Source organism: Citrus sinensis, chromosome 5 (assembly GCF_022201045.2).
Source record: "Citrus sinensis cultivar Valencia sweet orange chromosome 5, DVS_A1.0, whole genome shotgun sequence".
NCBI lineage: Eukaryota > Viridiplantae > Streptophyta > Magnoliopsida > Sapindales > Rutaceae > Citrus > Citrus sinensis.
This window is the reverse complement of record NC_068560.1, coordinates 11,188,864-11,214,438: the sequence shown is the minus strand read 5'-3', so window position 1 is coordinate 11,214,438 and position 25,575 is coordinate 11,188,864. Positions and strand designations below refer to the sequence as shown.

General features: G+C 36.2%; 2 protein-coding genes across 13 annotated transcripts; one reads left to right on the top strand and one right to left on the bottom strand.

Moving 5' to 3' along the window:
• Positions 1-351: 351 nt before the first annotated feature.
• On the top strand, positions 352-4,279 carry LOC102626160 (hypothetical protein). 6 transcript variants are annotated; one of them, XM_006491809.4, is made up of 4 exons: positions 354-525; positions 881-946; positions 1,156-1,229; positions 2,702-4,279. In XM_006491809.4, exon 4 carries the CDS (start codon positions 2,715-2,717, stop codon positions 3,807-3,809), a length of 1,095 nt encoding a protein of 364 aa, XP_006491872.1. In that variant the 5' UTR covers positions 354-525; positions 881-946; positions 1,156-1,229; positions 2,702-2,714; the 3' UTR covers positions 3,810-4,279. The 6 variants fall into 6 exon arrangements, with proteins under 6 accessions (XP_015389946.1, XP_006491872.1, XP_006491871.1 ...); XM_006491808.4 differs by having other exon boundaries at positions 1,156-1,249; XM_015534460.3 differs by having other exon boundaries at positions 352-942.
• A 1,004-nt stretch (positions 4,280-5,283) lies between these two features.
• LOC102627230 (separase) lies at positions 5,284-24,820 on the bottom strand. 7 transcript variants are annotated; one of them, XM_025092810.2, is made up of 27 exons: positions 24,102-24,819; positions 23,351-23,528; positions 23,164-23,271; positions 21,729-21,866; positions 21,133-21,626; positions 20,437-20,542; positions 20,174-20,299; positions 18,379-18,678; positions 18,186-18,302; positions 17,821-18,042; positions 17,586-17,708; positions 17,321-17,458; positions 16,860-17,228; positions 16,665-16,754; positions 14,943-15,206; positions 14,725-14,848; positions 13,779-14,609; positions 11,469-11,706; positions 10,105-10,201; positions 8,918-9,115; positions 8,698-8,753; positions 8,382-8,611; positions 8,036-8,285; positions 7,062-7,464; positions 6,304-6,543; positions 6,015-6,102; positions 5,284-5,891 (listed from the first exon to the last, which is right to left on the bottom strand). In XM_025092810.2, exons 1-27 carry the CDS (start codon positions 24,719-24,721, stop codon positions 5,386-5,388), a joined length of 6,654 nt encoding a protein of 2,217 aa, XP_024948578.2. In that variant the 5' UTR covers positions 24,722-24,819; the 3' UTR covers positions 5,284-5,385. The 7 variants fall into 7 exon arrangements, with proteins under 7 accessions (XP_024948578.2, XP_024948575.2, XP_006491875.2 ...); XM_025092807.2 differs by having other exon boundaries at positions 10,105-10,207; positions 24,102-24,818; XM_006491812.4 differs by having other exon boundaries at positions 10,105-10,207; positions 17,586-17,696; positions 24,102-24,818.
• Positions 24,821-25,575: the final 755 nt, after the last annotated feature.

Sequence of the window (25,575 nt, the reverse complement as noted above, 5' to 3'; positions counted from 1 at the left end):
TGTTAAATATCAATAATGCTACAAATTCTAAATATTTAAATTCCAACTTAATTTTTAAATATTATATGCTACTCATCTATTAAATAGTAAATTTTATAACTTTTAAATTTATCATTCTATTATTCAATAGATGGACACCACTTGGTGGAGATTTAATTGTTAGCATCTGTACCAATATAACGTATAATACATGATTATTTCAGTCATTTTGACAGTAATCATCGATTACTAGGATCTATTTGAAACAAATAAACATATTATATATTTATTTGAAATAACATTAACTTTAGGGATCTTGTTATCGGCTCGTGTAGTAGCGTCCGAACAACTCAACGAATCCCATAAAATGATAAAAGTAAAATGAGATGTTTCAGCAATCGATCCCGCCCATAAGCGATTAATTTTCCTCTGCCTCGATTCCGTCACCCATTTAAAACCCTAATTTTTTCACCTTAAATTTTATAAATTCTTTTAAACTATTTTAATTTCAATTCGCGCAAACTTTTGCATATCAACATTTTCCCGGTAACTGACTCTTATCTCAATTGCACCACTCATTTTAGTACAATTTCAATTTTCCTGTAAATTATGTTTTCGATTTAGAATCTACTGCCAGTTGCTGAATTTTAATTAAAAAAAAAAAATTTTTGTTTATTTGGAATAAAATATTGATTGTGGATCTGAAATGGATATTGGGGGATAGGTATAGATCCATGTGGGTAAAATTGAAGCTTCATGTTCTTCTAATATTTTTATATTAATGGTATTATCTGTCTTGTAGCGTGAATTTTTGCTTAAACACGTTGTTTTGATTCTCTTTGCTTTATCCTCTTTATATAAATATGTAAAGACTTGACTATGTTGCGAATGTTTCTATCAGATGCACTTTGGTTTCTTCACTTAATTCTCGTTCATCGATCTAGATTTTTTGCGCTTTACCAGGCAGGTAATATATATATATTTTTTTTTACTGTTTCTGTATATACCCACATGCTTTTTTGATTGCTCTATGTAATGGGTCTGTTCGTTTCTTCAGAGTTCTATACCTATTGCTTTGTTGTTGTGTTTAAATTATTAACTGTCTTATTAATATTTGTTTAATAACAGTTTGTATATTTCAATGGCATTTTTTGTTTTTGGAAACTGTCTTAATAGTGTGGGTGCAATTCTGAATCAAAATTAGACAAATGCTTGTGCACTGAATGTGACTTGCCTGGAACAATTGAGCGGTGAGAATTCCTTAGTGATGGTAATGAGTTTCTCTATTGATTAGCCAATAGATTTTATCTGTTCTTTTGACTGAAATCTCATATCATATGTGTTACGGGTGCAAAGCTGAATTGCTTAACTGAAACCATGGGAAATTGGGATATGAACATGTTTTTCGGTGATGATTTGGCTATGAGTAGTTTCAGCTTAAGACTATCAACAAGGATGCAGTTGGCACTAGAATTGATATATTAGGAAAAGATAAGTACCATGCATATATGCCGTCTTCTGTTAAGTTCAGTGATGCCTGACCACACATAAATAGCATTTGCCATTTGACATCTTTTTTATGTTCAGAAAACATTTTAGTGCTTACTTACTTTGGATTACAAAAAAAAATCAGCAAGTATGACGCAAAATAGTACTGGAATCTTTGAGGCTTTGTTGGTGTCTTTACAAAGTGCGTGATAAATCTATGTTTGAGGGCTTTGAAGTTCAAACTTACAGTTTTATTGTCTTTTGCTTTTCTTGTTCTTGCACCGATGCTTGTCAAGTATTCATCCTGTTCTTCCGAAGAAATGAATAATTGATGTTTCTCTCCCATACACTCAATATACTTGTTCAGCCGCTGTTTGAAACTTTTGGTTTTCAATTTTCCCATATTGAAAGGGAGGACATTAAAAATGAAGAGGGAGGGAAAAGTTATTAAAGATTCTGTTTCACTCATTCTTGAGAGAATTTATGTCAGAAGTTCTAAGATTAATGTAAAGTATGATGACTAAAGTCCATTTTCATGTTGATTTGAAGAACAGACAGTGTAGGAAATAGTGCAGTAATTGGTAGCTGGTATTTGTTATTTCTACAAAATTTCTTTTCTTGGGTTTTCACGAGTGCTGTGAGTTGCATGCTTTAATGAGGAGATGTGAGTATTTTTCAATTAACTGTGTATGGTAAAAAGGGATTCCTTTTTCTAATGGTAGGATGTATTCACTTGTGTTGATTTAGTTCATTTTTCTTGAAATCAATTTCTTTCTAGAGAATGGAGAAAAGTGCAGCTGTCTAACTATGATGCATTGGTTTTAGAAAAGCAGCCAATAGATAATGTAATGTATGAACATGACTAGTTGTTTGCTAGCAGGTTGCTTTGAAATTTTCAGATTTTTTGAGCTGTTATGATATGATATGGGTAACCTAGTAGCTTTTTACAAAGCAGTTCAATACTTTGTGCAGAAAGCTACCTTTTCTGGATATTATGGAATTGATGTTTGCTTATTTACATGTCTTTGGAGCCCTTTCTCTTCCCACTTCAAAGTTCGTGATAAATGATATCTTGTTCTTAGAAATATATGTTTTCATCAATGTAATAGTTTTGTACGGACTTTACACTTTGTTTCTTGACAAATGAGAAACAACAGAAAGATATGCATGGTTTCTTGCATATCTTTATTATTGGAACTTGGTAATTATAAGGTTGTAAAGTTGTGTTCTTCAGGAGTAGTTTGAAAATGGCAAAAGGCAGCAGAGGAAGGTGCAGGGTTGCTTCCCGACAACACAGGCCAACCCCGTACTCATTTCCATCTCTTAATCACAATACAACCGGCAGAGGATTGTACCCAAAAAAGTGCTCCAAAGCCTTGGATAAGAAAGACTGGGAGGATGCAACATGCTCTGTGTGCATGGAGTGCCCACACAATGCTGTCCTTCTCCTTTGTTCTTCTCATGACAAGGGCTGCCGACCCTATATGTGTGGAACAAGCTTCCGATTTTCAAACTGCCTTGACCAGTACAAGAAAGCCTACACCAAAGTAATCTCATCTAATCATGGACAGTCCTTGCCTGGTTCAGTTGATAGTCTCTTGATACCTGATTCCAGCTTGCCCACAGAGAAGTGTGAAGTTATGGAGCTTGCATGCCCCCTTTGCAGAGGCCAGGTAAAAGGTTGGACTGTGGTGGAACCTGCGCGAGAATTTCTGAATGCAAAACAGAGAAATTGTATGCAGGAAGACTGCTCTTTTGTCGGAACTTACAAGGAGCTGAGGAAACACATGAAGGCAGATCATCCATCTGCAAGGCCACGTGAAGTGGATCCACTTCTTGAACAGAAATGGAGAAGGTTTGAGCGTGAGCGCGAGCGAGACGATGTGATCAGCACAATAAGGTCAACAATGCCCGGAGCAATGGTTTTTGGAGACTATGTAATAGAAGGAAATAATTATGGCTACGACACTGATGCAGAGGATGGGAGATTTGTTGCTGATTCTGCAGAAAGAGATGGAGGGTTTGAGGCAGGCTTTGATGGTAATTTGGTGAATGTCTTTTTGCTGTTGCATGCATTTGGAGCAGGGAATGACCTCAGTAGGCGAGCAAGGCAGTCAGAGAGGACCTTACACCGTACATCAGATGAGAATGATGTTGGAATTCGGCATACAACTCCTGTCGGTGGTTTGGATTTCTCTGATCATGATGAAGACAATGACGGTAATAACGACCATGAAGGTATGTCATTGGTTAGCCGCCTCCGCCGCCACGGCAGAGTGTTGTTGAACCGTTCAGGTAGGAGACGTAGGCGTAGAGAAGTCAATGAGGCTAGAGGTAGATAATTAAAGAAAAATCACATTGAAAGACAAAGAGGAGGGTGGGAAAAGGTCTGTTGATACATAGTCGTAGGAGGATGAAAGTTTAGAAAAATAAAAAATATAAAGCATTTTGACTTGATGTGTTGGTGTACTTCTCATTTGTTTTGCAAAATCTACATGATAGATTGGCTGAGAAGAAATGGGAGGTAGAAAACCAATTTCTTTCCTGTTATGTAATTTTAGATGTAATTTCCCAGTTACCTTTTTCCTTCTACCTCCTGTATGTCTAACCATAAATATTGTTAATCGTGCAAATAACCTTTGTAAACCTTGTAATTTGTTTGGTCATCTGTGAAATTATGTTCATTGTAATTTTTTCAATAAGCATGTTTATCTGAACATGCCCAGGGAAACATTATTACCTGGGAATTTATTTGAGATGGGAAACATGTAAATGACTGACTGTTTCCAATGTATGTAGTGACTATTAGATCTTTGATTGTGGATAAGTTTGATTGGTTTGCATCTTACTGCTTCTAAATCCAATGCCCAGGGAAACATTATTACCTGGGAATTTATTTGAGATGGGAAACATGTAAATGACTGACTGTTTCCAATGTATGTAGTGACTATTAGATCTTTGATTGTGGATAAGTTTGATTGGTTTGCATCTTACTGCTTCTAAATCCAACTCTGGCAGCCAGACGGATTATAGCAGTTAGTAAATTGCAGAACCCCATTGGCCGTTGACATGACACAGTTCAACGTAATGCAGTTTCTATCTGAGTAAATACCCTATATCCGTGAGATTAAGATCGTTCAAAGAAAATCAGAGGCATTTTGCAATCTCGGCTTAGGAGCACGAGAATTCGGACGGCTGTGACCCCCACCTAAGTGTGTGGTCATTCTATCGGATGTTGTGTCGTAGAAAAATACACCGTCATTGACTTCTTTTGTCTACCATCTTTTGAGCTAGCAGTGTTTCGTTACTCCCAGAAATAGGAATTTCACTTTGACAATTGTCATCCCATTTGAACATCTTCAGAAAGGAACCAAACTCTCCGAGATGAAGGATGTCATCCCATTTCACTTGATTCTCAAGGATGCCAATCATCCTAGCTAAAAAATAGTATGTGTTGTAAACAAATCCCTGATTGAAATTTAAACACGTCATTGAAAATTCCCTGAGGTGATCAGTATTCAGTAGTAATTAGTAAAACATTTTTCCTTGCTATCACATGCTTAAGAGTTAAGGAGACAAATGTGGACAATTTCTTCACATTTCTAATTGGTAAATGCTCAAAAAATTTCTCTATTACCCGGACCAAAAGATTTCAAAATGAAGGAGAAATATGGAAAAGAGAAACATTTTCTTTCTTTCTTCCTTTTTTTTCCCCACTCTATCTGACTAGGATTACATAAGGTACACGAAAATTTACATAATTTAGTTGAACAGAGTCCGTGTTTGATAGACCTATATTACGTATGGGGAATAGTGAAACTGAAACAGTGAATAGTTGCCAAACCTTCTTTGGCACAGCAACTATATTGTTGATTGCTATTTGCTAACGGGCAAGAGAAAATGATTTCTTTTCTAGTGCTATAAACTTGGTTTTCTTCTTATACCGGTTGGGACACCGTAACACACCGGTGCAGCCCCAATCAAGAAAGGGAGTTTACATGCTTCACGAGCTTGGCCCATGAATGATCCAAGCTTTGGTCTATGATCACAACCATTGTTACATAAACTAATATCCGAAGTTTCAGGTAATTTCTTCCGCAACATTCTTTTTTTGTTAACTTTGCCTCTTCCGTTCTTGGCCTCATCTTGAACTGAAGAGCATTGGTCACAGCCCATGGGAACACTTGACCTTTCCCTTAACCAAGCATCAAGCATGGTCTTCCCAAAACGGTCTATGTCCTTGTCTGTAACGTCCCAAAGGTTGGCAACAATTACAGGGGACCCGGCTAGCAGATAGGACAGAGGAGTACCTTGCGGAATGTAACAACCGTTTAATGACAAAGAACCACTACTGCATCCCATCAAGAAAGTAGCAGCACACTTCTCCAGCTTCAGAAGATCATGCCTAGAAACGTATTGTGAACCTTTATGGCCAGAATGATAAAAAATCAATAATCAGGGAACTTTCGTCAAACAAAACAACAGAGGAAACAAAAGGACAGATGGAACACCCTTCTATCATTTACAAATTAATTAATTCAGCATACCACTTCCATGGCCAAGATATATGAAGAGGTCATGGCTTTTCAAGGCTAGAGTCAGTTCTTCAGCTGTGGGTGCAGATCCAGCCTTCCCCTGTAATTCAAACAAAATTGCTTAAAGATTTTTTCTGTGAATCGACTTTGATGTATTATGATGAGAATTGAGATTCATGCAAGTACTTATTAGTGCATGTTTATGTCCACAAGAAAGTGCAGAGCAATGGGTCTACAATGTGATTTTAAGATCTGGCCTTTCTATCATGCTCTTTCTTACAAAAGGCCAGATCAGACATACCACCAAATTTTGATCTCTAAACCAGTCCTCAAACAGAAGTTGTGTTTCGCTGAGGTCGCCACTGGGATTTAACAAATAAAATGCATCCATGGGATCTATCAAAGGAAAAGTAGCAAGAAGCCCCTTAACAAGCTGTTCATGGTGGTGGATTCTCTCCAGAGTTGCAGCTATGCTACCAACAGAAGGCATGCGATAGACCTCATGGTTTCTCAGTATAGGTAAATTCTCCCATGGTAGCATCTGCCAACAGTCACCAGTTTAACCAGTTAGGTATACATCTGTGTGTTTACTAAGAAGGGGCAAATCATGATCATTCCAAAATAATGCCAATAAAATCCACTGATCAGGTTTGAATTAGAAACATGTTAAATGCTAAAATCAGCTATATGTGTGAAGCCCAAATATGACCATTAAGAATATGAAGTGATTTTCATTCAGGTGATGCACTTACTAGAAGACATCTACAAAGGAAGGTCCAGCTTAACGCTTCCAAAATGGAAAGGGACTAATCTGAACCCATTGCTTAAGACCATAAACACCTCTACACAACCCCATCTATATCCAAACCGGCAAATAATAGAAAGGAGTTGATAGCTGCCTATTATATCACATTGAATAACAGAAGAAACTGAATCACTAAACATATTTTACAGCTATCCAAAAAAACAAAAACTGGCTTCTTAATAAATAGACATTGAATGCAAACTGCCAAAAACAATATCAGAGAAACACACAGGATGAAGGATTTAAAGCCTCACCTGCACTTCACAATCCAGCACTAGAATAGTAGGTTCTCTATGTCCAGAGTCATCTTCTAGTTCATCCACTGCTTTGTGTATTAATTGAAGGGCCAACTCAGAAAGTCTTTCAACTCCATTTGATGCCTCAGATGAGGTCCCACAACTACTGTTATCAGAATATCCAACTGTACCCACGTAGCAACCTTTCTTGAAGCACAGTTGTGCTATACATTCCTCGCCTTTAAAAGCACCCTTCAAACCTCCAAGAACAATTCTAAGAAGGCTTTCGTTTATGTTAGCTTTGCATTTACATTTCAGATCACGGACCAGTTTTTTATGTACTGTGTCCAGGTTCTTGCAGTTTGACCATTCTCCTAGAAGCATGTATTTCCAAGGACCCAACCATGAATCCTCTAATTTCCTGATATATGAAAAGATAATTAGGAGCTACTAATATATCAGTTCTAGAAAATTTAATCTTCCAAGCCGAGGATAAAATATGAACCACGGCAGATGGCAGCCTATGATTGTATGGAATTTTCAGCTGCCATTACCAGAATAGCTCAATAAGTTTGTTAAAGACCACAATATTAAAAAAATTTAAGTTTATAGGTAAGGGACTAAGAATAGTATTATGCTCTAACAGGTGCAACACATGGATCAAACATCACCATAACTATAAATATAACAAACACAAATATCAACTCGTTATGGTTTAATAAATACAGTAGAGGTATCCCAACAGAATACCAATAGATCATCTATCTGGCTCTAACACCAAGTAAATTACCACTTGACACAAAAAGCTTAAGCTCATATGAAATGGCCTAGATATAACATTAAGCTCCAATGAAGAAAAGTACTATAGGTCATATACACCAAAGTGCATCCAAGGGAAAACTAAGAACTCTAACCATGAAGTTAGATTGACATGTTTGGCAACTGTGCCATCATAAACATATGATACATAGATAGATCGAGAAAGTGACTACCTTAAAAATTCACAAAGACGCTGATCAAGCTTTGTCCTCCGGTTCCACCACAATGATCTTTGCCCCAGTGAATCTCCGTAGGAACTTCTTGACGATAAATAGTTGTCCTCCATTATTAGTTTAAATGCTGGAGCTACATCATCCGCTATGGTGGAACCCCAGGGGCAGTGCCAGTTTTTACCACAATCCTTAATCTCACGCAATTCCCTAAAGCTAGTAATTGCATCATCATCGTCATAGTCTGCATCCTCTGATAAATACAGCAAAATAGTTATAACAAAGAGAAGTACAATTGTGTGTATTTGAATGATCTAAGGATTTCCAATCTCTATATAAAGCAAAGTACCTTGTAGTACTGCATTTACTGGTAGAAGGACAACAATAGGCTGATTTATAGAATTGAAGCGTGACAACATCATCCATGCATGAACACATGAAGGGAGCGGTAGCAACTCTTGTAATAACCTAGTATAAGCACCTCCTAGCAAAGTCACACAGATTACGGTGGTGCAAGGAAGGCTCAAAAGAAAATCTTTTACAAATTGTTCAAGATCTTTGATGGATTCAGGAGAAATCCTACAGCAGAGAATAAAATAAAGACAGATTTAGTAAGATGTGATTTAATCCAGAAAAATGTGTCCTGAAAATGCAGCAGCTCAGACCTGATTAATTTGCCCGTTTCTGTCTTGATGCAAGATGAGCCAGTTACATGTGAGGCCTGCAAATATAAATTACCAAATCCAAGCAAAATTATGTTTTCAATTCCACGTACTTATTAGGATATTGGGAAAGATAAAAAGAGAGATAAAGGTGGATGTCCTCTCTGACATACAACAACTGGATGCTAAGCGACCAAGATGTTTATGAAGAAAGCAGACATACCTCAGTATCCACAATGTCTTGTGCTTTAAATCGCCAACTCATATTTGATAAGAACTTGTAATTAAGATGAGTTCCAAGTGAAGCTTGATGAAAAAAAGAAGCCCAATGACTTTCAGAGAGTACTTTGGAGGAAGATGACAGAGAAAAGAGCTTGCTTGTGGAAGAGAGTACATAAATAACTGCGAGCAGTTTAGAAACCTGTTTTATCAAAATCAACAAAAAAATAATTCAAACATCAAGAAGAGTCAGAGAAGGGGGGTTAGGGACAAAAGTAGGAAAAAATACCAACAATTGTCAAAATAAATGGTAATAACTTGCAATTGGACCAATGAAAATTAAGTTAAATATAGAGCAAAACACAGAAAATTTCATAAGAATTCTACATCCTAAATTCAGAAGGTGTTACACACTGACTGAGATCATATCTGATTTGGACTTGTTTATTTAAATTCAAATAATTCCTGTTTGAACACAGTCAACACTTGACGTCATACTGCAAGTAGATTCATCATACGCGGTGCAGGATAGTAAGCAAAAGAGAAAGGAGAGAAAGAAAGAATTAGCAAAGAGAGAAAACCAGAGAAGTTAGGGAGAAATCCAATTTTCATTACATCAATAATCAAATATGCTAAAAGAACATAAACGTAAGGTCCTATTGTCCTATTTAGAGTGGCCAAAGACCATTCAAAAAGGAAAACTCAGAAACTATGTAGATAAGATCCTCTGATATAACATCTGAAGGAAAAAAAAAAAACATTCCACTATCATATAAACTATCCTGAAATAAGATTTCTACGACAGCAATCTGCATCAATACCACCAACTTTCTTATACTTTTGTACACAGGTGCCTGCAGAGATAGAAATGTGGAATTGATACTTCACATGCAATGATACAATCCCACAACAACATGGGCAGTCTTGAAAAACTATTGAGAGTTCAACAACTCCATATATCTCCATATGAATTATCTAGCACGTATAAGCCACAGTTTACACGTCATTACACAAATACAAACTCAAAATGGAGCACATTTAAAAACTCATGAATAGAAAAACCATGACGGAATGGTAAATCAGCAATTTTTCTTCCTTTTCTAAAATCTTTAAACCATGTTAGATAATGTTATGTACAACAATAAGAGAGAATTTCAAAACCAGGAGGGAAAACAAGAGTAACATTTTAACCTTCTGAAAAAGAATGGGAGCCTCACGGCAAAGCACAAAGGCCAGCATCAACCAAGAAACTAATTTCTGCAACTGTAAGTGAGACAGATCACAGCAACTGTTCCTGATGAACAATGGTAAATAAAGAAGAGAAAAGCAAAAGGAAGTTAATTGGGGGGGAAAAAACACTTGTAAAGAAGCTATCAGAGCTGAATCAATTAAAAATAGCGTAAATAATTTACACAAGTCAGAATAATAAAATGTAATCTAGGGCGACTACAAAAAAACCCATTATCACAATAACAAAGCTACCCTCCTAATGCTGCAATTACATGTCAAAACTACAAATTATATATATTCTTATCTTGCATAAATTTATGCTTATACAATATCACAAACACTTTAATGGAGGATTATGAGTGGCTTAGACGATTGAGACAGCCTTAGGGACCAGGGGGTTCAATTGCACCATGCATTCAAATTACAGCTGTCTATTAAACTTCAGTGATTATTTTTTAGTCATGAAAAGAATTAGACCCAGTGAAAAAAGGTTGAATAATGTCCAAAGCCATACAGCATCCATATCTGTTATAAGAAAAGTGTCAAGCTCCGCATATCATATAAAATATTTTATCAATACGAGTCTAATACCATTACCACAGACATGCCATGAATAATAAGTTGACTAGCTAATTACTACTTACAAAAAGAGGTCATAACTCTCCACACTCATTCAGCCTCAAAATGTGTCTCAGACTTACAACATTCAGGACAGGAGAGCAAATACTTTCTCATCCACCTCTCTCCCTTACATCTGATATCTCTACATATCTCCCCAACTACTCCCTCTCTCTTATCTTGCCAACCTCAGAAGACATGAATATGCTAAATAATAGCTTTTGTAATTTTTCTTATCAAAATAAATTACTGCAGTTCCTCATCCTAACCAATTAAGAAAACCGTAAAAGTCTCAAGATCCACCCTTATTCCATAAACACCCCACCCAAGATATTAACAAGGCTAAAGCTGGGCAATTAATTCCTCGATCACTTCCACCGCCCTTTGCCGTTATTTGGCAACAGTAACATTTCATTGACAAATGCATATTCTTCTGATCTGAATTTGAGAAGGCAGAAATAATGGAATTAGTGATTCTCAGTGATGATTAAATGTTTGATGACTCTAAATTATCCAACTAAAGCACCACAAATGGTGGTATTCATTGATGGCACTGAGGAAAAAATTGAGGAAGATATTGCAAAAACCCATGCCTGAACCCTTCTTAATTGTAAAGGAAAAAGAAGACTAATTCTGTTGGAAATTGAGACACCACTAACCTCTTTATAAACAAATACAGAGACATCAGTACCTAGAATAACAAGTACCTGGATTTCATAGAACAGTAACCCTTCAAAGAGAACCAACAAAGGTTGTAAAGTACTCCCGCACGTTCAACAGCAAAAACATCTTCTGAGTACTCCTTACCAATTAAATCAAGCAAGACAGTCACTGGAAGAGAAGAGTCAGTATGAGAAAATGAGTTTCTGCACAGGAGGACAGATACACTTTGAAAAACAATTTTGTGTGCCTCATGAGTCTGATCACGATTTCCAAAGCATTTTCCTGAAACAGAAAAAAGATAATTATATCTTAAGAGCAAACAAAGAAAATGAGGCTCTTCAAAAAATCATAGGTTGGTCTATGATTCGGGATAAGAAACTACTCATTGACATAAGTATTCACATGCAAGTGAGGTTATACGAGTATATATCAATTTCTACAAATAAGTATCTATGTCCATCTAAAGACACACTAGCACTTTCCCTCTCTATGTAAACGTGAGATGGGAAACATGTCGTGCTAAAAATAAGTATCTAATGCTAAAAAAAATTTTTTTTTTGTGTGTGGGTGGTGGGGGGAGAATGGCAAACAAAGAAACCTGTATTAAGAATAAAAACATGTACAAAAAAGAACTCCAATAAGATCACAAAAAGATCTATAAAATAGAACACTGATCAGATTTTATATATGACGACTATAAGATCTCACAGCAAAAACAAACTCAAAAACACAGATTTAAGCCAACATCCCTTCCTAGTTTAGATGAATGAAGGAGAAAGAAGAATCTTTAAATTCCACAATCTTTCCCAGAAATCATAAGCAATGGTCAAAGTCACAACAAGAATTTAATACCTATAAAGTCTACGGAAGGTGAGAGCTCAGAAAACCCCAGGTTAGCTCATGATTTGAACCATACAAAAGATGCATCACAGTAGCTGCATCGTCATTACCCCACATTTGGTCTATCAATCTAGTAGGAGCTTTCTTTTTTCTAGCCCTTATGCCCATCAACATAGCCAAACATGAAAGGATAAATCAATTTCTCACAGACAGTTTCCAAATTAACAAAGAAAGATAATATTTTTAAGTTTGAAATTATTCTATAGTAGAGGTCTTCAAGCGCCACCTGAAGCAAAGACTTCTTTCTTTTATGTTTCTAAGCAAACCCAACAATAAGCCGTCATGGTGTGTCTGTGCACACGACCCATCAGCCTTAACTCAGTCATCTCTGATTTTTACATTGTACCAGAGGAAAATACAGTTTGGCTTGTGGTTCAAGCAGACCTGGTACAAACTCATGTTGAAAGGAAAACAACGGTAGATGAAGACAGTTCACTGTTTCAGGTTGCTGGCCACTTTCAGTCTCTTTTATGGACAATATGGAAATCCCTTGTTATTTATACCGATTTTGAAACTGGGGACTACTGCCAGACCCCAAACCTTGATATCAAGACACTAGTGTAAGACATTAAATCCCAGAAAGGTGGCCCCTGTAGGGAGATAAACTATTATCATCTCCAAAAACTTTCAATAGGGGGAATTGAAACCCCAATTACCTTCCCTGACTGTTTCTAAAACTAAAATCTTGGTAAGCAACTTTTCAGCCTGCTTTCAAGTGTTAGACCAACACATGAACACAAATACCAGACTGTCAGTAAATCTGCATAAAAGTATCAAACGAAGAATATTTAAAATTTAAAGAACTTGAACTTTCAGAATTCATGCAAAAAATAACAAATATTCTAAGGAAACCTGGATACAATTCAACTCCTTCTGTATTGGTGGTCTTGGCTGTAAATAAGTACCATTTCTCAAACTAGTTCACGATCTTACAATTAATTTAGCAGCATCCATCCCCCACTGCCCCCAGCCCAATTTCTAAAAGTCCAAAATAATCACCCTTTACATGAGTGTACTGGTGAATCTGGAGTTGCTTAATCAAGAGGATATTAACCAATGACAATCGACATACATATCTATATATGCCGTCATAATGAAGAGCCCCATTTTGTAACACAAATTATGAAGCAAGTTAACGTGCATTGTTATAAAGCACCTTCACCAGTTGAGAAGACATATGACATCAAAATACTTTAGAATATTCAACAGGAAGTAATTATATCATGTCAAATGAAATAAGATTAAACAACTATTTGATGACACAATAAACACATATTAAACAGTTAAAACCTGACCTAATGTTTAGGAGGATGGATCAAAAGATATGTTTCATATGGTAAGCATATCATCTTTAGTTAAAATTTTACATGTTTCACACAAACTAATGTGAGTGTGTACATGAGTGTTTGCATGCATAATAGCAGTAACGTTAAAACAAGCAGTTGCAATCATACCTATACCAGCGAGTACTCTCAGCGATAGACGCCTGCGAGTGAACTCCCATTTCACGCGTAATAAATTGTCTAGCAACCCAGATTCAATAACTTCCCCAGGAAGGCATTGCCAGCACTTCATTTTGTTGCAGATGCAAGCAGCTTGATACCCAGTATCAACAAAACTTTTTGCCTCCAAGACTGACTTCCCTTGACTAAGAATGTCAGGAAGATCAGATAAATTGTTATTTTTAGCATGTTTTGAAACACCTGATCGTTCCTCAACGCAATTGTTAACAGATTGGTTTTGAGAAGACCGACACTTGGAACGAGTTATCCTGGAATTGGGATCAAGGTCCAAATTTTGATCATTTACCAACGATTTTAGTGCATTCTTAGTCTTTCTACACTTAGTTCCCCCCACCTTTGCACTCAACTGGTTCCTTGCTGTAAGTTCCACTGTATCTGGCTGATGCAAGGTAGAATGGACAAAAGTATTGCCAGCACCATGTTCAACATTTTGTATAGAAGGTTTTTTAGGCAGTATGCTCTCCGACCTAGCTTCTTCAGGAAGACTAATCAAGTTTTTCCACTCAGAAAGATTTAATTTGTCTAAGGCAGATTTGTAGAGTTTTTCAGCATTAGACAGCCTTTCGATCAAAGTATTCCCTCTATCATCACAACCAGAATAACTTCGTGATAGATCACCAAGTTGCTGATCAACAGTCACTTCCAGAATCAATCTACACTTCAAGCATGATAAATTTATACTTTTCTCTACCAAAATTTGTTTAGCATTCTTAAGCTCCTTTTCTGCCTGATCCCAAAGCTGTTTCTTACGGTACAATTTTCCTAGTGATATTTAAGAGTAACGAGAAAGCTTTAGCAACATCTCCTTTAAAACCAAGTAGGCAGAGAAAAAGGAGTCACAACCATGAACAGGACATATACAAGTTGATTTTCATACCTAAAATAGAAGAAAAGGCAACTATAAATTGTGGCAAACTTTGAGTGCAAGAGATGCTTTTTCCCCACAGTAAAAAGGCTTCAGCCTCAACTCCATTTCCAACTAATTCATGGATGATTCCAACCTGTGTGAAAAGTAAAAGCACTGCCCATAAGATAAAAGGGGTGTATGTTGATTCCAATATTTCAAAATGAATAAATAAGAAAGATAAGTCAAACCTGGAGGACACTTTCAAGATAACACTGTAGCACATTCCATGGACTGAGATAGCAGCCATCTACGTTCCATGAAGAAGCATCGAAAGACCAAACTTCACTTGCAACTGAACTAGATGGTTTGAAACCTTTAGGACTGGAATGTAGTTTCTGACTGATGTCCCCAGCATCATTGTACTCTTTGACACTGTTCTCAACAGAGTATGAAAATTTCTCTTGAAAGAGTTGAGTACGTAGTCGATGGGCCTCTATAGCGTATGAAAGAGCCTGATTATTACAAAACATGCCAGAAACGGCATTTTCAATTGAACAGGAAAAAATAATACCGCAACCACTGAAAATATGCTGTAAAGATTTCTCCGTGTAAATTAAAAACGAAGGTTGAAATAGGTCAAAGAACTCAAAATCAATCAAGTCCTATTTCAGGAACTTTGCATAATTAAAACAACTGGAATACACTTTAAAACAATCAGGGAAAATGAAAATGTTGTTACGTTAAATACCAAAAATATCCCCACCAATTTATCAATCTACTTTCATTCATAAGGGAGGAATAAAAATGCCTTATGCCTTCAAATTTGTGCAAGTTTGCATGTGTCTGTGCATTTGCGTATAGAGTGAGTCTATAGGAGATTATTAGGAGAAAGTTTTTGGAAAGAAAAAAACTTAAATGGAGGAAAACCAAATTATTGAACCAATGGGCAAATTTTGATTTACCTAAAGAACTTGGCCCTTTTTTTTTTTTTGAATCATTTGATTTTGGGCCTGATCTACCCATTTAATATGAGTTTTCTAACACTGAAATATAAATTTGGGCCTATTTTTTTATGTTAAGCCCAAGCCCAGCATTGGCTGAAATAGAAAACATTTTACAAATAAAATTTTTATTAAATAAATAAGGACTGAACGGGGGCAGCTTCCTATGGCTCTGCCGCTGTTGTCAGTAAATATGAATTCCAAAAATAAATAAATAAAAATCAAAGCAAATTCTTCAGTGCAGAAACAATGAACATTAAAAAATGAAACATATCAAAAAATGTTAGCTCTTGAAAAAAGTTATATGGTTAGTGCAACGAAATGAACTCCTTCATCCGGTCAAGATAAACACACTATTTCCATAAAGTTCAAACAGAAATGGCAAAATAGTGGAGCCTGATGGAAGGAATATTAACCAATCAAAGTGGCAGCCAATCACTCCAATACATGTCACAATCTGAAGGTCATCAACATGTTAAAAACAAGATAGACCACATTGAGAAATCAATCTACACAAAGCAAACCCACCTAAATTAACATCCATACTGGCACATGACATTAGCCCCATAGAAAAGAAAGATGCGTCCTCATGTGATTACAAAAATGTTCAGTATTCAGCTCATTAGCTCACTTCAATTTCAAGCCAGCTAATGACATAAAAACTCAAAATGTTCCCACAGCTGCCCAAGAGAGGACTAAAGCTTCGTACTTGTCAAGAGCGTTTGAGCAACTACGAGGAATCCATAGATAGATAAAATCTATTATCCATACTTCATAATGAAAATAGTTTCTCAAAAATAAGAAAGGAAACAGGACAGAGCGAGAGGAATCCAATAATAGAGTGAAGAAAAATGCATTCTTAACATCAAAGTGTAAATTACATCTATAGTCTAGAACTCATGCACATGTTCTCAGAACAAAAAGAACTGGTCACAACTCAAATTTGAAAGGAAATCTAATGTTGGTTACCTCCAACAGTCGTCCATTTGCAATGAGTCTTTCGCATAAGTCATAGTAAAGATATCCAACAAGGAAAACAGAACGAGGGGTTACAGGAACCTAAAAGAGTAGCAGGCAGAAAAAGGGATAATTTTACATCAAATAACAAAACCAGAAAAAAAGAAAGGATTAAGAGAAAATTTGTGCTAAATTGAAAATTCTTACACTTGAGATCAGCTCAGAAGCAGCCTCTTTAACATCATTGATTGTGATGCATGGCTGAACAGAACTTTTGCGAATGTAACAGCCATGAGAAGAATTAGCAAATAAAAATAAGAGACTCTGTTGGAATCCAACCAGTAATGGTTGGGATCCCTGTAAACAGCCCATCCAGAATTCAATAGACTTGGAAAGTTCGCCACATTGCTCCGCTAAGTTCACGAGGAATGCGTCATTTACAGGTGAAATGCAAAGAGCATGACTGAGCCTTCTACTTTCCCACAGAATGGACAAATACTTTTCCAATGGAACATTCTTGCACTTAAATAATCTAAGCATCAGTTTATATATGTTATTGTGAAATTCGATGAAACCCTGGGATTCCCAAAAAAGAAAAAAAAAATCAGACTTCCAGCACATACGCTAGCTTGCAAACTTAACACCACCTAATCAGCAGACAAGCATACCTTTAATGATAATAAATCGACTACATTATAGAGTAGTAGCATTGTATTTTCAGAGACCATATTGCAACGTTCGCTCTCAAAGCAAATTGATACGCTCAACCACAGATTTAGGGCAGCCCCAATATCTTCAATAACTTGCTGTTTGTAAGTAAAACGAAGCAAACACTCAGTAAGGAGAAATACTAAGCAGAGATATTAGGTAACATTTAATATCATTAGACATTAATCACTCAATTCTGGAGACTAGCCTTTTACACATCAACACCTTAGAGTTTGGTTCAGCTTCCTGGGTACATAATGCTCGTAAGCAGTATGCCACTGCTAACTGATGGCAATGCAAAGTTTCATGTTGAGACATGTCTCCAGATATGTCATTCTGTTTCAGAAACTACTTTAAGTTATCACAAGTCCCAACTTTAAAGGTGACGAAGAATACACAAATGCAGGTGTTATCAACTACAAAGAAATGGGAAGAACAATTCAAGAACTAAGGAAATCACCATAACACATATTGCCTCTGACAAACACTGAATACAGTCCTTCAGACCTTCAGTTCCCCTGGCCCTCAACGCCCTACCTTTTCTGAGTAGAATTCCTGATCTCTGAAAATAACTATTCCTTGAATTGTACACACTTTGCAGAAGGATGGTACTGATTTTCATTTGCATTCTGTGACACAATTCTGGGCTCAAAGGATACAATTCTTCATATGAATGAAGCTCCTGAAATGGTTCGGGGACCAAAAATATGGTTTACATATACAGGGGGAAAAGGAAAAACCCATATATTATATAGGGAGGAACATCATAAGCTAAATTCCATTCAAATTAAAATGTAAAATAAGCACTTCATAAAGAGGCCAAACCTGCTCTAAAATAATGCTGACCGTCCTCTCTGAGACTTTTCCAGAAGATGACAGCAAATAGTATAAAGTTGGAGCATCATCCTCTACATCTAAATTCTTACGACGTTTGCATTCTATCTGACAATCAATCAACGATTAGGAAGGAGAAACAAGAAAAATCGTAGCTAAGATATTTGCGGCTATCATATGTTACCTTAACCCACTGTTTCACCAAAGGCAAAGGACCTGGCAGTGTTTTAAACAAAATTGCAGCAATAGACCAATTCTCCAGACTATCTACAATTACTTTTTCCATCTTCTGACTGCCACGATGATGGAGAACATCCAGAAGAAAAGCACTTCTAGTACATGCCTCGTTTACAAAATCTACAATAGCACCTTCTGTCATGCCACCATGGAACCCATCTGAGTTGCAGTTGCATGCAAACATTTGGGATAGACGGGCAACACAAGCCCATGCAGCCCTACAACATAATTTTAACGCCTTTGAAGCCTGCAAAGAAAGATCAATTACTCATACAAGCCACAAGCCTCTGAACACAAAGAATTCAACACATACTTGCTTTTCTTGACTTCACAAGATAAAAAAAAAGTAAGTGCATATGTGTGTGTGAATGTGTCGACAATGAACTCTACTCCCCAATCTCCTCTCTGCAGATAAAGATGTGAGTGCATATGTGCGTGTGAATGTGTCAACAATGAACTCTACTCCCCAATATCCTCTCTGCAGATACTGATGATTACAAGTCTCAATAGGCCGCTAACTCTCTTTTTCATGATGCAAATACGTTTTTTCCCAGATCATCAGTGTCCGTACCTATGTGTCTTCATATTATCTTTTGGTTATTATATGCACAGTGATTTTAAAACTAGAGAACTTCCCTTTTCCACTTCCTGGTGGTGGGATTCAGAATTCATTTAGAAAAACCTAGATACACCTGTAATAAATGCAAACCCCAGAAATAATTATGTCAAATAATGAATATTGGAGAGTTTCAAGCCTCTGTGAAGCAGAAATATTAGCTTTTTTGACAGTTTTCACTGCTCCTAAGTGGCATTCAATTTGAAGAAAATCATCAGAACAAAAGTATAGGTTCAGTGGAAAGAGGTCTACACTGCCACAAAAATGCATAAACTGCCAACAATTTCTTTCCTAGATTAACTAATGCATTCATATCGCTTAATTTCCAAACATCCGGAAACCTTACCAAAGGTAGAGCTTAAATCTAGTCAACTATGTTTTTGGAGATATGTTTATCAATTAATTATCTGGCTAACTGACTCAGTCCTACTGACAGCAGACAGCCAAAGTATGAGCAGCAGTAGCAGAAATAAATAATAAAACCAAATTTCTGAAATCTAGTTATTTCTTATTGACTCCGAACAAAATCAATCTGATGTGATGCCTCGACAAACAATTTTTAAAAAAGAAAGAGAACTAAAGAAACTGTAAAGGCATAAAACAGCTGTCATGAAGACCATTTTTATTAAAGAAATACATCTTCAAGCTGCAATAATTCAAACTGCAGCCGCAAATAACAATTTCATCAATAGACCAATAGAAACTTAGTGAACCCAATCGTCAAATTGACATGATTCTATTTCTTATTTGTTAAAGTAGATAGAGGTTATGAGTAACATGAGCACTTAAATCCTTGTAAACTTATGCTTTTAGGTTGAAGAGTAGTTTAACATTAGTATCACTACAAGGTTGACCAAGTGATCTTGTTTATATACACTCCACTGTATTTAGTTAAACTACAAAGAGTTGTTAGTGTTTGTTGCCGCATTTATCAGGTGCAAATTGTGTTCGATTGAAGTGCACATGTCAAGGGGAATGATTAATCTTATTTAACAATTCTAGGCCCTTACCCATTAGAGGAAGCTTTTGGGATTGCTAGTCACTCAATTATTAAAAAGGTATAAAGCAAGAATCACTAATATCATATAGAATGCAAGTTAGAAACCACATCACTCCTTAAAGGTACCTCCTTCACTTGCTTATTTCTGTACAGAAGTACACCAATATTGTAAAGGGAGGCATATAGATATTTTAGCCCTTCAGGTTGAATCCATTCATTAGCAATGATGTGCTTAATCAAAAGCACAGTCTTCTGAAATAAGAAAGAGAAGAAATTAGCTAAGCAATAGTGAAATACTTCAATATGAAATAATAAGTAAATGAAGATTGCAACATCAAGAAAAAAAAAAAAACTCAGGCCATCTCTGCGTTACACATTAAGATTGCCACCTTCAATTTACGATCCATTGTAATGGAAAGAATGAAAGCAGCCACAGTCACACTAAGTATTCTCTTATTATCATCAAGCCCATCTCTCTTTCTTTCAGATGCAAGGCTGCACATACAAACAAGCAAAATTTTAGAATTTAAAGAAGCACTAAAAAACGAAAAATGTTTCTAAGAAATGATTCCAAGTCCTATGTATCTACACCAGCTCAGCATAATCCGTAACTCTAATCTCATACTCAAACGGTCTGTTACAATCTAACATCATTTTCATTTTTTTTTATAGGGGCATTAGACATTTATTCCTAGCACAATCAAAGACATTAATTTTGTAGCAGACAACATACCTTAAGACAAAAAAAATCAGCATATTGATAATTAGCCTTTACTCAATGCATTGCTATAGCAAAGATTTTAAAAATAAAACACAAAACAGAACATAACAACTTTTTTAGTGCACAAGCAGCTACTAGGACACAGCTTACAGACCATTATGAAAGTCATTTCAATAGCCAAAGTTCAAAAATTAAGTGCACAACAGAACATCAGAACTTTCCAATCAAAATTAAGTGCACAACAGAACATCAGAACCATCCAATCAAAAAAGAACAGAACAGTAGAACTCTCTTAGCGCACAACCAACTCATTGGAGACAGTTAAAGCAAACAAGTGATTACTTGGGAATTTTGATTCACTTACCTCTGAGAGAAAAAAACATCAAAAAACTGATAAAATGCATCCTGTATGCTGCAGAGCTGTGGGCTAATATAAGCAGCTTCAATGTCAGAAACTAACTCTTTTTTCTCCAAATTTACTTGTTCAGCAAGTGGAAGGCACAAGAATTTCAAAGCATTTAAGTATGACAGCATATAAGCTTCTCTATTTTTCTGCATGGAAGTTATAGAGGACTCAGAATCTGGCTGCAAAAGTAGTTGGCTGATAGAATCCTCACATTCCACACTAGATGACACAAAGTTCTTGGCGCAGCAAAAAGAAAAGTAACTTCCCAATGCACTAAGCAAAGAAGCTAAATTGTGCAGTTGATCCCCATCATCAGGCAAACAACTAAGCACAAACTCATCTTTTGCAGCTCTGGTGGATGTTAAATCACCACCTCTAAACTTAACCTCATAGTTGGTCAAGTACAACCCAGTAGCATAAAGCCTCAGAATCAAATCAACAGGTGTTATAACCTGCCACATTAGTTCAACTTGAATTAATCATACAAAAACAACCCAACTAAATAATGGTTAAAGATGCACATAAGTAAATAGCAGAGTGTGTGCACAAGATACCTGGGGAAAGTGACCACCTATGTGATTCAGATGTCCTGCAACGGTACTGCAAAAAATTGTACCTGCAGTGCGACATTTGTTGGCACAATAAGAGACAAGTTCAACCAGCTCTATTCCAGTATTATCCGATTCCACCTGCTGAAGAAATAAGAAATTAACTTTGGGATGGCTCTGGTTAGAACTTAATAATAAAGTGTTGAATCCACCAAACATTACAGTTTAATTTAACAACCAGCATTTTCTTACAACTTAGAAACCACTACATAAATGGTCCAAACCAAGTATTTTCATGTTTGATACAGAAAATAGAAGACCAAAACATATTAAGAGTGCAACTTAGCCCCATCATTCAAAGAAAATGGACAAGGAAAAGTACAAAAAATGCATGAAAGATAACCTTGGTTCTTCCTATTTATGGACTAGACTTTCTGGTATTTATCAATATTTGTACCACAAATGACAAATTTAATGGATAGCCAAAGAATAGGAAGAATTCACATCATAACTTGCTAATCATTAAATAGTAGTTATTTCATCACCTCTGTTAAAGTGTTATCTATCATTATGTCAGTTCAAAGTCCTAATTCTTTTTTTTTCCTTTTTCCTGCAATAAGCAATACTCAAATTCTAACATTTAAGCTATTTTAAAGAATAAAGAAAACATTAACAGTTCTTAGAAATTTTATAGGAATATGAATTTGCTAAACCAAAGCTGGAAATTTTTTGAAAACAAAACAACAATATGTTTCAAATTTAGGTGACAAATAAGACATGAAAAAGATCATAATGTTCTGAAGTTCACATGATATTATCATTATACCCTGCAAGGAAGAACTAAATTCCTAAGAAAGCAGCTAACATGTGAGCGCTGATACCTTAATAATGAAGTTGATCACAAAAAAATAGCACAGTTAAAATTAATTAGAGAGAGAAAGATCCGACTTCTGAGGTGAAAAACTAGTTACAAACAGAGTAAAATGAGAAGGACAAAATCTTCACTTAGAGTTTAAAAGACTGTATTCCCCAGGACAAAAAGCCCTACCAAACGAGTAACTCCAGACCTGACATGTTCCATGCTAGTTTATTAACTACAAACAGGTTTCTTGAATAATATCCATATAAGTATTAAACGAGGATAACAGAAATGCTAGCAATAATCATTCGATACCATTAAACAATTAGCAATTTATCAGAAATTTTTTTAAAAGAAACTCAAAATTGTATTAAGAATGAAGAATCATGAGCAATTTATCAGATTTAATATATTGAACCTATATATAATAACATACAATTAAATAGAATTCACATATTGTAATCTGAAGATACATTGTCAAGAAAAATAACACCGAGAGTCACTATAGATAAAGTTAGATTCATTATCTACATTCGCTAACTGTTAAGAATCATTCTTTTTCTATTATTCTCTTAATCTTACCTTGCATTGACAGGCAATGGAGTCCAACACACAAAGTATTATTTCAATGATAAGAGAGGGCTTACTCTCCTGCAGTGAGAACAGAGTGAAGCACAGCCGACGACAAAACTGCACTGCAGAAAGTTAGTCAAACAATTGCTTAAAGTTCATTGTGACATAAATTGGAGGAAAGTGAAAATACATTCACCTTGTAAAATTGATCTTTCATTGATGACTTTGCATATTCAGTCAATGTTGCCTCACAGAATTCACGTACCAAATCTCTATTAAAACACATGATCTCTTCAACCAAATGTTGAGTGCATTTCCCCAGATAGGACACAAGCACCCTGTGCAACTTCGCATGTGCATTTGCATCTAATACCCTGAAATATTCAAACTCAGATAAATTAATCGATCAACTACACACCAATATCTGAAGTCTAAACAGCAAGCTTAAACCTTCTAGCAAAATTAAAATCCAAAGTCGTTACATACTTTTGCATATTAAGAAGCACATAGACACCACTCTGATAGCACCCTGAAACTAAAATCAATTCTCTTAAGACCTTAAGCCAATGAATTTTTCAGTTCGCTCGTAAAAGTCACGGAAGGTTGCATCAAAATTTTCAGTACAACAATACCCTAGAAAATAGCGAGGTTCAACTACTCTATTTTCTGCATGTTTGATGTACAAACAAACAAACAAACAAAGAACTATCACATGCAAGCCAGAAAGCCATAATAATAATTAAAAGTATATATAACCACAATCTCAATTTTCTTAAAGCTACATTTTGGAATGAGGTGTCGGGGCTTTTGATCTACATCTACTGTCGTGTTTATCAAATAGTTTAGTAACTGCGCTTTCAAAGTTGAGCAAAAGCACAACAATCAACAGCCAACATTTCACGTCACGCAAAAACATAATTTCATTTAGAAATAGATAAGAAAATCACCTGAACCAACACTTAGCCTCTTGGAACAAGACAAGCACTCTCCTATAAACTTCACAATCCTTACTCCGTCCCACGGCCGCACACTGAACTATCGCGGCCACAGCCTCCACAAACACCTTACCAAACTCCGAATCACCGCACTTCCCTTCAAAATCCATCCTTCTAAGAGTCTCCAAAACCCTAAGCCCCTCCCTCACGGCATCCTCGCCCTTCCCCGACGCCACAAGGCAACACACGAACCTCACCCTCTGCAACTGAATCGTGTACGGCTTGCACGCCAACTGCGACGAGATTAACTCCAGGCAGTTCAAGCAAAGCCTGTAGGTGTCGTAGAGCTCGTCGACTAGGGTTTGGTGGTCGTCTTTGGATTGTAAATTGGAGAGGCGTTTGGGGAGAATGGTGATGGAGTTGTTGAGGAATGTGAGGAATTTCTTGGCGAGTGGACGGATTAGGTTTTGATTCGGTTTTGCTTTTGGTTTTGATTTTGGATTTGGTTTTGTACTCTCGTTTTGCAGATCTGAGAACGGGCGGAGATAGTTGGCGAAGAAAGAGTAGATTGGAGTTGAATCGGAGGTTTCGAGTTTGGAGAGGAGAGAGGATTCGGTAGAAGCAGACGCCATTGCTGGCTGAGGGAGAGAGAGAAAAGAGTGTAACAGAAGATTAGTTCAAAATGAAGGAATTTGTGGGCGCCAAGAGAGCGAGCCCCTTTGGAGGCGATTTCAAATTCTATTTTTATTGAAAAAAAAATATGCGTATTTTCTTTTATGAAATAATAATAATAATAAAATTCCAAGTGGTGAACCGACCGGCTCGGCTCAATCATAATGTTTAAAAAAAGGGTTATTTTTCGCCTACCCCCGTATGTTTCAACAAACTTTGGCCCCAACCCTAATATTTCAACAACTATCACTGCACACCCTAATTAGTGAATTTTGCCGTTAACTTTGACGGAATTGTCAGTTATTTGAGTAAAAGACTTGTTTACCCTTATTTCCAATGCTATTACTGAAATATGAAGGTGTGGCTGAGAAGTATGTGTCCGCTATAAATTTTTCTTCTTTACTTGAAGCAAGTGAAAGGAAAATTTCGTTGGATTATTTGATTGGATTTGGGCAAGTATCTGTTGCAATTATTTCACTTCCTCAAAGAACTGTGCAGCACTTGAAGGGGATGGAATTTTCAGTTATTTCAGTAATTTTCAAAAAAAAAAATTCCTTACTCATTTGTAGTCAACCCCACAAAGCCCACCGCGTTGTTCTTTAAATCCAAGCCTCGCCGTTTTAAACAAGCATAAATGCAAATGAAATAGCAAACCAATCTTTATCTTCCAAGCCTTATGCACCAAACTAGCCATCCAATTTTCCGAACGAAATAGCTAATCGAATTCACCAAATCATTTTATTCATCATGCTAGAACGCCCAAAAAACTAGCAAATCATCTAATCAATTTTAAAATTAATTTATATTTTGCCAT

Bases quoted from the DNA above. Each gene is read 5' to 3' on its own strand.
- LOC102626160 (XM_015534460.3), top strand. From the start codon at position 859: ATGTTGCGAATGTTTCTATCAGATGCACTTTGGTTTCTTCACTTAATT. The intron at 943-1,155 runs GCAGGTAATATA...CTGTCTTAATAG, and splicing joins GATTTTTTGCGCTTTACCAG to TGTGGGTGCAATTCTGAATC. The intron at 1,230-2,701 runs GTGAGAATTCCT...TGTGTTCTTCAG, and splicing joins TTGCCTGGAACAATTGAGCG to GAGTAGTTTGAAAATGGCAA.
- LOC102627230 (XM_025092807.2), bottom strand. From the start codon at position 24,721: ATGGCGTCTGCTTCTACCGAATCCTCTCTCCTCTCCAAACTCGAAACC. The intron at 20,543-21,132 runs GTAAGTGAATCA...TTGTATGTGCAG, and splicing joins GATGTTTTTTTCTCTCAGAG to CCTTGCATCTGAAAGAAAGA. The intron at 11,707-13,778 runs GTATGATTGCAA...TTTCTGTTTCAG, and splicing joins GAGAGTACTCGCTGGTATAG to GAAAATGCTTTGGAAATCGT.